Source organism: Uloborus diversus, chromosome 1 (genome assembly GCF_026930045.1).
Source record: "Uloborus diversus isolate 005 chromosome 1, Udiv.v.3.1, whole genome shotgun sequence".
Lineage (NCBI taxonomy): Eukaryota > Metazoa > Arthropoda > Arachnida > Araneae > Uloboridae > Uloborus > Uloborus diversus.
In genome coordinates this window covers 188,547,164-188,560,363 of record NC_072731.1, presented here as the reverse complement: position 1 = coordinate 188,560,363, position 13,200 = coordinate 188,547,164, and the positions used below count along the sequence as shown (strand labels likewise).

The window sequence follows — 13,200 nt, the reverse complement described above, 5'->3', positions numbered from 1 at the left end:
CAAAAACCAATGATTTCTTCTTGAAATCGTGATTACAGTACGCTAATTACTTTGAGACAATGGAATAAAGGCAAAGGAGCTAAGGCATTAATGAATGCTTCCTCTTTGCCTGTATGGTTGTTTATTTTACGTAGCATTGAAAGTGTAAAAGGAAATTTCAAGCTAGGTAAAATAAACAACCTAACAGACACAGAAGCAATTTTAGGAAGTTAATCCTGTGGTTAATAAGTAAGATTCAATACTTTCACGTAGAGGGAAAAAGATGCACAAATATGCGGCAGCGTATAATCGCACCTCATTAACTTTACTTTTTTTTTGAACAGATAATTGGCGGAAAATGCATAGGGAATTAAGGTACTCAATTTTGTAAAGCAAAAAAAAAAAATTTTTTTTCTTCATAAAAGCAATTTTCCCTGATTTTTTGTTATTTTTTCAAAATTCCCTGACTTTTCCCTGATTAATAAAATTCTCTGACTTTTCCCTGATCTCCCTGATCTGTCGCCACCCTGTTATATAAATAAAAAAAGATTGTTAATTACTGGTCTGAGGTAGATATGCATAGATCGTATAGATAGATAAATAGACAAATTTTGAGGTCGATGTAGTAGATGGACAGCAAAGAAAGAGACATGTCCGTCATTTAAGGAACTTCAACCGGGTGTCAATTCCCCCCTCCCTCACACACACACCATGACTTTGAAAAAACAATGCTTTCACATAAAAGTGGAAGTGGTTTTTGTTATTTTTCAACAAATTTTGCATGAAGAGTACACCGTTTGTGCCTCCCCTCCCCCTCCTTTAAAAATATTCCAAACGACGGAACTGGAGATAGATCTAGAAGATATTTTAATCAAACTACTAATGATATAGATAGATATAGATTGATTGATACCGCAATAAAATTTATTTAAGCAGCTGCCGAAAGCGGCAACATTGGCGTAAAAAGGCGAATGATAATATTGATATATAGAGAAAAACATTGATTAATACCGTCACTACATTGTCTAAGCAGCCGCCTAAGGCGGCAACCGTGGCGCAAAAAGGCGGACCAGCTGATCCCCGTAGGCGGCTAGTAGTAAAATAAAATATAAAGTATCTGCACACAGAATTCATAACTATCTACAGTTATGAAAATCAATATATACGGTGAGTAAGCAAAATTTCTAGCAAGACAAAGCCTTTCGCATTCAATCATGTACCCATGAAAAAAAAAAACCTTTTTAGTCAAATTAACTACTTTGGAGTTTTGGAGATAGTCAAAGTTTAATATTAAAGTAAATTAAACAATTAGTAGGAAATTGACATATCTCTAGAAAATGCATACGGTGTATGCACCACTCTAAAAAGAAATGATAAAAGTAATTTGTCACTAGGTTATTTTGAGAAAAAGCCCTCTTTATTAAATTTAATAAGTAATTTTCTGAGGAAACATCCTGACTATTTTTTGGATTGAAGATTACATCAACAGCCATATAAAATTCACATAACTAGTGAATCAAAAAATAGTGGCAATAAATATAGTACCGTAGACCAACTACAGCAACTTACAATGATAAATCAGCACTCCTTAACATAAAACGATCTTAGAGTTAGAAAGCTGTCACTGTAAAATTTTTAATGCTTAGACATAATCCTTGATCCAAATTTTGAGCCCATCATTTTGTGAAACCTACAGTTCTGATGAAAATGCTTATTTCTCTTTTTCTGATCAGCCTTTTTACCTTTGGTATACATATTATAAGAATGTAAAACGTTATCTTTCAGATTATTTCTGTATGTATACTTCAAGCTATCGCAATAGAATTCATCATAATGGTAAATAAAGTTTTTGAAACTCATTTTTTTCTGGGAAATTTTCGGGAACATCCTACTATCATATTTCTCTCTTTCATTTTTGTTACCAAGAACTTCAAATGCTTCATTAATCTCTAAAATTTTTGATTTGGCAAATTCGTTTCCCACGTTCATATCAGGATGGTACTTTTTCGAAAGAGCATAGTATGTTTTTTTAATTTCTTCATCTGTTGATTCCGGTTTCACACCTAATACGGAATAGTAATTTGTTGTTACATCTGTCGAAAGTTTAAGATGAGCTGTGAAGCTTTTGAAGAAACTAGATTTGAACTTCAAAGAGTGAACTGACCAGCGAGTAAAATTGGTGACTAACGTTAGTATCATAGTGCACCAAAGAATAGGTAATTTACGTCACTTAATTTTATACACAACAAATATTTTGTTCGCTTATGGAAAACATATATGATTTCGAGCTTGTAAATAATTTAAAACTGCAGCAACAAAACCAACCAACCGTACATTTCAAAATGTAAACAAAGTTTTTGGCGGTCACAAAGAAAAAGTACTGATGTAAATCGTCTTTTTCTACTCCGTACAAAAACTAATATATTTTCTTTTTTATATGGCAACGTGCAGACATTGTATACAAACAAACATGTATTACATAAATTGATTTTACAATGTTTTGTTATATATTTAGTTTAGAAAATGTTGAGATTTTTAAATACAATTGAAAAACGTAACCATTCAAAATACGCCATACGATGTCGAGGGCACATGCAATTTCTTTTCGTTTCTTCGAGAGAAAAATCACATTATACATCGTTGGGACTGGACTCTTCTGCTTCTCCTAAAGATATAAAAACCGCCTATTATAAACTGTCATTTAAATATCATCCTGATAAAAACAATAACAGTCCAGAGTCTGTTACTAAATTTAGGGAAATAACAGAAGCCTATGAAATCTTAAGTAATCCACTTAAAAAACAACAATATGATGATAACATCAGTTTTCGGTCGGACTATTATGACAATATAAGGCAAAGAAATACCTGGCAAAGCAATGATAATCGTAGAACACATACTGGTAGGACTAAAGATTTCAATTATGAAGAACATATTAGACGTCATTACGAAGAGTTTTATGAAGAAAAAATGAGAAGTGAACACGAATACTTTAAACGCAGATGGAGGGCAGATTACTATCGGCGGCATGGTTTCCCAGAAGATTATTATCAGCGACAGCAAGAATATTATAAGACTGCCAATAATGCACAGCATACTTTTATAAGTCGTGGTAGTTTATTTTTTGCAACATTCTGGTGTTTCATTGTAGTAATATTTATTTTTTCAAATGTATTTGATCCAGATGTACCTCGTAAAAAATCTGGGCCATTGTACTATGATGTAGATAAGAAAAGTAAAATAAGTGATTAGAAAAATTATTATTATAATAGTTAAGCTTCAAGCATAAACAGTGTGATAATAAATAAATACAATTTTTAAAAGTAATACCTTTTCATTCAGTTTTTTTACATATGACAGCATTTGAAACTAATAGTGGTCTCCGACTACTGAAAACACCTAAAGCAAAATACTACTAAATTTGCCACATATGTTGCAGAACAGATGCCTGAGTTGCAAAATAATTCTATTCAAATGAGAGGAAAACTTAGACAAATTTTCTGTAGAAATTCCAGAAAAATCTGGAATTTCTGCATAAACTACAAATTTCTGCACAAACTGCAGATTTTCTACAAATATCTTCCAACTAAAGATATTTTTCTTTAGATTTCTTCAAATTAGAAGAAAATCTAAAATTCTCGTAAATTATGTTTATTTGGCGGAGAAAAAATATCGGTATCTTTGCCTGCACCTACTTTATGCACTTAATCACCATACGGGATTAGATTTTTCAGAATTTTTACTTTTTATATTTGTTTTGTAAAGCTTTCTTCTGTGTTTCACCTTTTCAGACCTAAAAGTTATCCTATATTTCTTATAAATCTGAAAATATTCTGATTTTTCTTGCATTTTGGGTTCTTTTTTCCCTAATCAATCTTCATCCACCACAATTTCTGCCATGAAGGTATGTTTAAAAAACATGCCAACATCGAAAAACAAGTGTCTTGCCGAAAATTGCATGAGATTTCAATTCCTTTGCACCCTGAATATTTCAATTATTTTGAATGTTTTGAGGTATTTTATTATATGCTGTCGTAACTCAATATTTGTTTAGTAATTCATTTATTTATTAACATTATTTTAATTGCTCATTCATACTATGTAAAATTAACCAGAAAAAAAACCCTAGTTTGACATCCAGACTAGGATTTTAATAAAACTTTACATATTTGCTGTTTCTATGCATTTGGAGAATCTTATACATTTTAGGTTTTACAGCCAGTTCAAGTTTTGGAGATTTTATAGTTTTCATGATAATTTCATAACATTTATATGTGTACAATGATAGAATTATTCTGCTTTAGGGCTGAAAACTGCCTCAAACCCCACCATGAATTATATTTCATTAATCAGCAGGATTAGTGGTTGATCGCCGCCACACAGTTTTAGCAATTGTGTTTTTAAGTTTACATTATTTGAAATTTTCATAGCTGTCAATTTTCTTGATTCGTTCAAGAGACTCCCAAGTTTAATGCTTTCTTTTAAATTCCCTAAAGAAGTTTACCGAATTTTTATCAAAACAACGAAATTCCCCCAGAAATGGATTTTCCAGTGACCAGAATTTCGCAAAAAATCCCTACTGTACAATAACCATTGTAAAATCTCAAACCTTTTCTAACACGATTAAGGATCCAATTATTTTTGAAACATATTTATTTCATTTTCTTTCTGTTAAAGCTTTTATTTCTCAAAATATGCAGTAAAATGTTCCTAATTTCCTTAAGTTTTACCTGCTGCAAGAAATGTTTATTATTTCCAAGAAAAAAAAACTTATGCTTCTTTTGTAAGTTATTTATTTTTGCACCTGAATCTTGGTTCTTGAATGCAGTGGAGCAAAAAAAAAAAAAAGTTTTTTTGAAGCATCCTACTGAATACTCAGCTAATCACGAGTCACACGCCTGCACAAGACAAAAATCTGCAACCTAATTGTCACTTTGACATCTTTTGAGCCCAAACAAAAAACATCACTTAGATTAAAAAAAAAAGGTCCTACTTTACATTAGAATAAAAATATTTAAAAAATAACTGTTTCAAATTTTCCTTTATCTTGTAAATTTTTTAAAACATCAAAACTTTTTTGGTATATTTTTTTCGCTACAAATACTATATTTTCTCTGCTGCAAAACTTTTTGTCTCTACAAAATTTGATTTTCTCTGTTCCAAATCTGACCAAGTGTGACCCCTGTATAATGTTCTGCAATATTAACATAAGCCTATTAAGCAGTAAGTTACCGTCCCTAAGGCAGAGCTACATGCAATATACCAACTGGTTATGCCACCCAGACTGCAGTTTTGTCCTTGTTATGCCATTCAGATATTGCAGGTTTGTCTTTGTTATGCCATCTAGATATTGCAGTTTTGTCCTTGTTATGGAATGTTTTCACTTGAAGAAGTTGGTGATAAAACTACATAATACCTGCTAAAGAAACTTCATAACAGAAAAATACTCATGGTTCTGAAAATTTAGCATACATAGGACTGTTAGTGTCACCAATGGAGAATTTTATTTGAAATTGTCTGAGTAAAACATCACACATTCATATGTGCCTCCCCAACACTAAACACAATGTGTGATCAAAAACCACAGGTATAATTAACTATTTTAAATATGACGGTAATGAAGCCATACTTGGATCTTTAGTTCAAAAGGGAATTAACATGTTGTTTTAAGAAAAAAAAAGAAGAAATGTTTAGTAATATTTTGAGTAAATGTAAGTGAAACGTACCAAATACAGTAAAAACTGTTAATTTGACTGCATTTGTCAAGTCCTATATCATTCAAACTGTATAATAAGACCCCCTGTCTCTGACCACAAAAGTATTGCATCGCAAGAGGCCAACTTTGACAGGTTTCACTGTAATTAAAATTTAGTTTAGTACCAAATGAAATGTACTTAAAAATGCAGTTTAAACATTTTTTTCCTTCTAATTAAAGAATTAAATCTTAAAATCTTGAAAATTATAGAAGTTCTAGGGTATGTAAGATTTGGGAGTATGATACTGTATTGGTAAACAGAATATGTACATTTTAATCAAATATGAATGAACATCTAAATAAAAACAAATAAATTCAAAAGAAAATTTATTAACACTCAAAAAAATAAAATTACATGAAGGCACAATGGCACATGAATTCATTTCAACTTTTTACAAAAAAGAGAACATTGCATGATTTCAATAAAACCTTTAGATTTATTGTTATTATTAATTTTCTTTTGCAATTTAACAGTATATATATTCAGTGCTGAGTTAGAAAGGGGGGGGGGGGGGGCGCAATCACTTGAAATATTTAATTTTTTACAGTAAAAATAATGCAAATCTAATGTAAAATGGTTTCAAACCACTCTTTCCCGATAGCAGAAACAGCTTGTTGCTGCAACCAGTGGCATAGCCTAGATTTAATTTTGGAGGGTCTGCAATGTAAAATAGTATAGTAATAATACTTGATATTCATTTTATGCATTTAATTCTAAATATCGTCACATCAGAGCAACATTAGGATATCATAGTGTTATTCGTGGGATTAGATGTCTTACTGTTGCTCTGAGTCAACGATATAAAGTTATAAGAGAGACAGCCCAAATCCAGATATCTTTAAATGTGATTTAAAAAAAAAAAAATCCTCTAACAAACTAGTTCTAGTTTTCAAAATGTTTTTACTTCAACCCATTCTTAAATTAAAAACAAAAGGATTTAGATAATGCTTTGGATTTGAAGTGTATTTTAATGTAAAGGCAATTTTATTTAAAAATAATAATAAATGCTATTTTGAATGAGAAAAAGGGGTAACGGGTGTATGTTTTCGAATTCAGTTTTATAAATTTTGTTCCAGGAGTAGGAAACATGCAATCAAGCATGACACTTAAGTGTAAAATCATACTTGTATACTTCTGAATGTTTTACTCATTTTCGGGGAGAGTCAAATCTTCTCCTTGGCTATGCCACTGGCTGCCATGTATGTCACAGATTCTTGAGAAATTCTGCAGACTATTTATCTTAATAGGTAGCGAAAGATACCAAAAAAAAAAAAAAAAAAAAAAAAAAAGTCATAAATTTCAGCGAGTTCAGTGCATTTTCTGGGATACAATCCACAGGTTGTATGTATTTATATTTGATGTTTAGAATCTTATTTTTAAGCATTTATAGTGCTCCTTCAGATTTTACGACTGATCTAAGACAAACATATTTTTTAGACTATTTTTGGGATTTTTAATTTAGACTGAAGAAAGAACGCATCAAAAGAAAAAGAGCTGCAGAGCACATTTCCTCTAGATGAGTCCCTACAAACCCCAGGTTTAAATCTAACAAATTGTATATATTTCATTGAAAGAAGAATGATATTTGCAAACACTACAAGTACAGTAATGTAAATATGAATTTATAAATTATTGAGTTTAAAATAGGAACAAGCAGAATAATAATTAAACTGTCCTCTTTAATATTCTAATTTACTAGTTTGTATTGTCTATTAATACTGATAATGCCTTGATTGAAATCACCGGATTTGTTTTTACAAAAAGAGGAGTTAGTTCAGATAGTTCATACCATCTATGCAACAACACTCAAGCTTAACTAATATTTAATAAAGTTGGACACAGATTACATCATCTAGATAAACCTGTATATTTATAGATTATAAAATTTCCTAATTTTGAACATCAAATAAATGGCATTGCAAGAGCCAGTACATTGATGAGAGTATAACTCGAATATTCTGGATAGATGTCAAAATATTTACATTTTTATCAATTTTATAACTGGATAAATTTTAAATAAATCATTTCAATTTTTTTTTTGTTTTCACACTACATTAAACATGAGCTGGTATTTCATTTCATATTCAATGGAAATAGTTTCATAAGTATAAATATTTAAGTCTTCAGTTGCATGGGTCCCTAGAAGAAGGGCATTGTTACAAATTAAAAATTTTACAGGAAGGACTAAATATTAATGAAGGTCATGTGTAACATATGTTCTTCTTAAAATAACATCATAGGCGCCCATATGAGATGGGAAGGGAGGAGGGGGGGGCAGGCCCCTCCTTAGAAATCAGAACTTCTTTGCGTTTAACATAGTAAGGTAATAATATAAAGTATCTGCACACACAACTCAAAGCTATCTGCTAGTATTTAAAAACTATGTACAGTGGGTAGGTAAAATTTTCAGTTATGCAATGCTTATTGTGCTTTCAATCATGTATCCATGAAAGCAAGAGATTAATTTCATTAATTTATCTACATATTTTCAAGATAACCATTGTTTAATATTGAAATGAATTAAAAAATTTTGAGCAAAGTACATACTTGCAGCAAATGTATCCGCATGTGTGTCTACATTATTTAGCTACGGCGTTTAGTACTTTTTTCTATGCAAAAACATTTCTTCTCCAGCCATTAATGAATAAATTATTTAAAAGTGTCAAATTTTAATCATTCTAATCTGAACTAAAATTGGTTTCCATGGGGAAAATATCTCAGCCCCCCCCCTTTAAATTTTGCATATGGGTGCCTATGACTAACATATGCCATTTTTCTAAATACCCATTCAGTTAATGTAGATTAGTTACAAAATTAATTTGTAAATAGCACAGTAAAATTAATTGAAATTAATGTTTTTTTTCTTTTCAATTTGAAAGAGTGTTTGGAAAATTCGTAAATACTTTTGTTGAAAGAAAATTAGAGCATAATTCATTTCAATCTTTGGAAACATCAGAGGCTTGCCTAACATTGTGTCAGTGGGAAATTCAATACATTCCTTTCTGATCATAAATCAGTTCACAAGTCAAATATAGTTTGGGCATGATGTTTGAAACAAAAAAAGGGGGGAAAAAAACAATAACTATAAAACAGAAGTTTACTTTAGACAGAATCACTAGCGCAGCCAGAAATACCTTTTGGAGGTTTTTCTTTTTTTTTTAAAATCAAAAATACCTTTTGGAGGGGTTTTAAAAACTAGCCCTTTACTACGCAAAAACTACTGTATTAGAATTTACATTGATGTTAAAACCTTGTTGTGCCACCTGACAGCATGAACTTTCATTTGTGCATAGATAGCAATTAGTGTGTGCAAATATATATAATAGAATATATTAAAAATTTATATAATAATAATAATAATAGTACAGCGCATCTGTTCTTAACCCTTTCAATGACCTCTATTTACACAACTGCTAGTCCTGGATGCATAATCCAATAGCAAACATGGGCAAAATAAGATGCAAAGTTGAAATATTATAAGTTTGAAAAGAAAGAAAAATGTTAGTGAAAAAATATGAGACCTAAACTTTTTATAAGCTCCCTAAACTTATATTTAGATAAATCATTGTCATAAAAAAATAATACTAATACACACACACAAAAGAAACATTTACAACCAAAATTTAAGCATATGGAAGTTTAAAATTCTAAGAGACAGAGCTGAAAACGAGATAGGAATAGACTGCCCTAGCACTAACAACGATAAAGGCAACTATTGAAGTAAAAACAGCATATATAAAATACTAGCATTCCCGTACCTGGCATTGCTCGGGTAATGGAATTCGCAAGGGTTAACAGTGTTTGGGGCACCCAGTTTCGAAAATCCCCTGTAATAATTACTTATTACCTATATTTTTTTCTAATTTTGGGAGGATCCCGGGGCCCCTGGACTTCTTATGTATATGCCCTTGTACTTAACCGATCTTTAACTGTTATTAACGATCCTTTTAAAGTATTGATTATCTTTGCAAACACAGGCCATCCACATTTTATTGTTATACCTATGTTTAAGCAAGAACTTCTTTGTATAGCACATTTTTAGGTTGGTTTTTTTTCTGGTGCTAAAATTATTAAGCTGCTTGATGAACAGACTTTGGAGCAAGCTACATAAAATTGGCCGTGTGAAAAAAAAAGTCTTCTTTAAATTGATCCCTGCTACTTTTAATGTCTGTCCTTGTGACTTATTAACAGTTATTGCAAAGCAAACTTTTACAGGAAACTGCACTCTTCTAAATTCAAAAGGATAGTTCGCCTATGATGATGTTCTCAAAAACTTCGTTTCTAGTTTTGAAAAAATGAAAGCAAAAGACAGAAACATTATTATTTGACTTGAGAAAAGCCTCGAAGAATCACGTGAGAAATAAAAACAATATCAAATTTCAAATTCGCTATCGACCAAAAGTTGAGATGAAGTACTGAATAATGATTTGAACGAAGGAAAGCCTCTTAAAATAAGGGATTTAAATTTTAATGACAGGTTTTAATTTCACAGAAATTAACGGGTTTTAATTAATTTCTCCCGAACTAATTGGTATTTCGAAAAATCCTTTCTTAGAGGATACTTTCGTAACCATGTGGATATGCCTGCCAAATTTCAAGTCTGAGGCTTCAGCCGTATTGGCTGTGCGTTGATATATACATATATGTATATATATATGTTATCTCAGGACATTGATTTTTATATATTAAGATATGCTGTTTATATTTATCATTATCATCATTAACTATACTTATCCCTTTCATTACTATTGAAAAATGAAACGAAATGTCATATGTTGATGCATCAAAACACACTGCGAAAGCTTATATAATATGAAAAAAAAGGAGGAAGTTACTATATGGTACCAGAAAATATGCAAATGATCATGTATGTGTCAAGTGGTTTTTGTCACAAAATATTGCCTTTACATCTCTTCTATGAATATTAGTCATAATAATTTCAGAATTTTTTTTATTTTTTATTTTATACAGATGATTTCCCTATGTTTGAATTTAGGGACATGGGGATGGTATAAAAAGATAGATTGCACATCCTTTTAATTTTTTTTTTGTTCAAACTTGGTAAATTTTCTTCAACATTCCAAAGTTAAATAAAGTTAGTGATGAATCATAATTCCGAAGTACAAGCTACGACAGCACTTTTATAATTTGTGGAGGAAAGAAACATTTAAAAATTACATATGTGTATACAAGTATATGTATGCTCCTCAAAAACAATGGCATAAGAAAGAGACATTCAGACAGTCAAAGCAAAGTAAAGTAACCAACTTCTTTGGTAATGAGCAATAATGAAGAAGAAATTGAAAAGAAGAAGAAAAAAAGCAACTAACTATGATGAATTTTTTTGATTTTATTCCCGAACACGTTTTTACGAGTACTCAGTTACGGCACATTATAACTGAGTTCGACTGCATAATACTTTAAGACCTATTCAACTAATTCATTTAGAATTAGAGCAGGTTCTTAATTATCAGAGATATTTTAATACTTGAGATTTTGGCACAATCAACAACTTTAAGGCATTTTTTGTTTCATTCTGTCAACATCAGTAATACTGAAAAAAATAACCATCAAGAAGTAAGTTCTCATCTGCAGGACTATGACAGTGCATTATGTGGTGAATGTACACACTGAGCCCAAATTGCATCATGATTTGAACGGAACTGCCTGCAGTTCCCTGGGGTTGATGAGCATTAGCGAGCAAGGGGAAGTGGCCTATTAGTTTGAAAAAAAAAAGCATATCAGAAAAGGTGGGGGGGGGGGGGGGGTTGATATTGGAAGTTATTAAATATTACACTTAAATGCATTGTTATTTCTTTAAATACAAAATGTCCAACATTCCAAATGTTAAAAATCAAAATGAGTGGTAACTCTTATCTCCCTACCATCTTCCATTTTGTTCTTAGTTTTTTTTTTCAAATATTATTGTCTTCACAGTTTTATACATTTCACTTTTCCAAAATGAAATTCAATCCTCTAAAACTGTCCAGGAATATTTTCATGCCTTTCAAAAAAAAAAAAAAACTTATCTGTATCTCTGTATGTATATATGCTGCACATAATGTGTGAAATCTATTAACCGATAGAACAGAGGGCCCCACCTTGAGGGGGGGGGGGTGTCATGGCATAGACTGAGGCATTAAAATTTTTAGAGGAAGGGATTGTTTCGAGGGGCATTTTTCTCATTGGGGTGGGGCTGTAGTTTTTGGGGGGTCTTTGTGATGTTTATAGCCGTGCAACCTTGCTGTTAGGGGGTGGACACCCCTGTATAGAATGCTGGACTAATGCATCTTTAAAAATATATCAAGTATAATATATCAATGTCTTTCTTACTAATCATTAATATATAATACATAGGCTAAGTAGTTGTTTCTTTTTCAAATATTACTTAGCATACATGATTTTGTAACAGTAAATAGTATTTAAACAAGAAGTTTTCTATCGAATTTTAGTTTAATATCCAATTGATATGCAATCATTTCAATAGATTTTCACAAAAAATATTTCAAAATTTTTGGGGCACTTTAATATCACAGTTAGTGGTAAAGATGATTGATCACAAATGGTAGTTTCTGTCGAGCACAACACATGAGTAGTGGAATGTATTTGTTTAATAATAAATTTGAATGTAATGTTTAAAAATAAATTTTCAAAAAATAAAACAAAATTTTTCTTTAATTCAAGATTTTTTCAGTTTCATAATTATATCAACTACTAACTTAATAAAGTGAAGTTAATTTTTGTTAACAGTACTGGTATTATACAACAGACAATTTGCATGTACTAACACTTCTTTTTCTTGACTAGACACCTATATTTTATCTTCTGTAAGAATATTAATTGTTTGTTCTTAAAATCTTGTTACTATATAGGCACTTTCTAAAACAACATTTAGGCACTTTTTTATTACTTGGCACACCATTTAACTACAATATGTGCTATACATTTGTGTGAATTATTATAATATAGAAACAGCTTGCAAAGAGTTCATTCATAAAGATGTGAATCAATTAATTCAAGGAAAGAAAAGACAATTAACATTCTGTGCATAGAACTGAACAAATGTGAGCAAAACTTGGATACTGAGAGAAAATTTTTCCATTTAGTAATGATATTTCACTACCATGAATTTATTTTCAATGTCAAAAGATATTTTTTTTTGGCAGAAAAATTGATGTCAACCTATAGCTCAAAGAAGAAAACAGAGTTTCTCACACAAACCCTTTTTCTTAAAATACTGAAATAAATGATCAAAATTTAAGCATAGCATTATTTGATTAAAAAATATTTCTGTACACATGAATGTTATGAATAATTAATGAAACTCTACTTTGGTTAAAGAAAACATTGAATAATATGATCTAAAGTAAACAAAGTTTTCTTAATCATCACTGTGATATAAGGTAATACTGAAATAAAACATAAAACTTAATAAGCTATATTACAATACATTATATTAAAGATA

General features: G+C 30.6%; 1 protein-coding gene across 1 annotated transcript; it reads left to right on the top strand.

Annotated features, from left to right (window-relative positions):
- The first annotated feature begins 2,427 nt into the window (after positions 1-2,427).
- Positions 2,428-3,279, top strand: LOC129223854 (dnaJ homolog subfamily B member 14-like). The gene has a single exon (XM_054858219.1). It carries the CDS (start codon positions 2,503-2,505, stop codon positions 3,229-3,231), a length of 729 nt encoding a protein of 242 aa, XP_054714194.1. The 5' UTR covers positions 2,428-2,502; the 3' UTR covers positions 3,232-3,279.
- The last annotated feature ends 9,921 nt before the right edge of the window (positions 3,280-13,200 follow it).

What these genes read in the sequence shown, in the direction of transcription:
- LOC129223854 (XM_054858219.1), top strand. Translation starts at nt 2,503, where the DNA reads ATGTTGAGATTTTTAAATACAATTGAAAAACGTAACCATTCAAAATAC.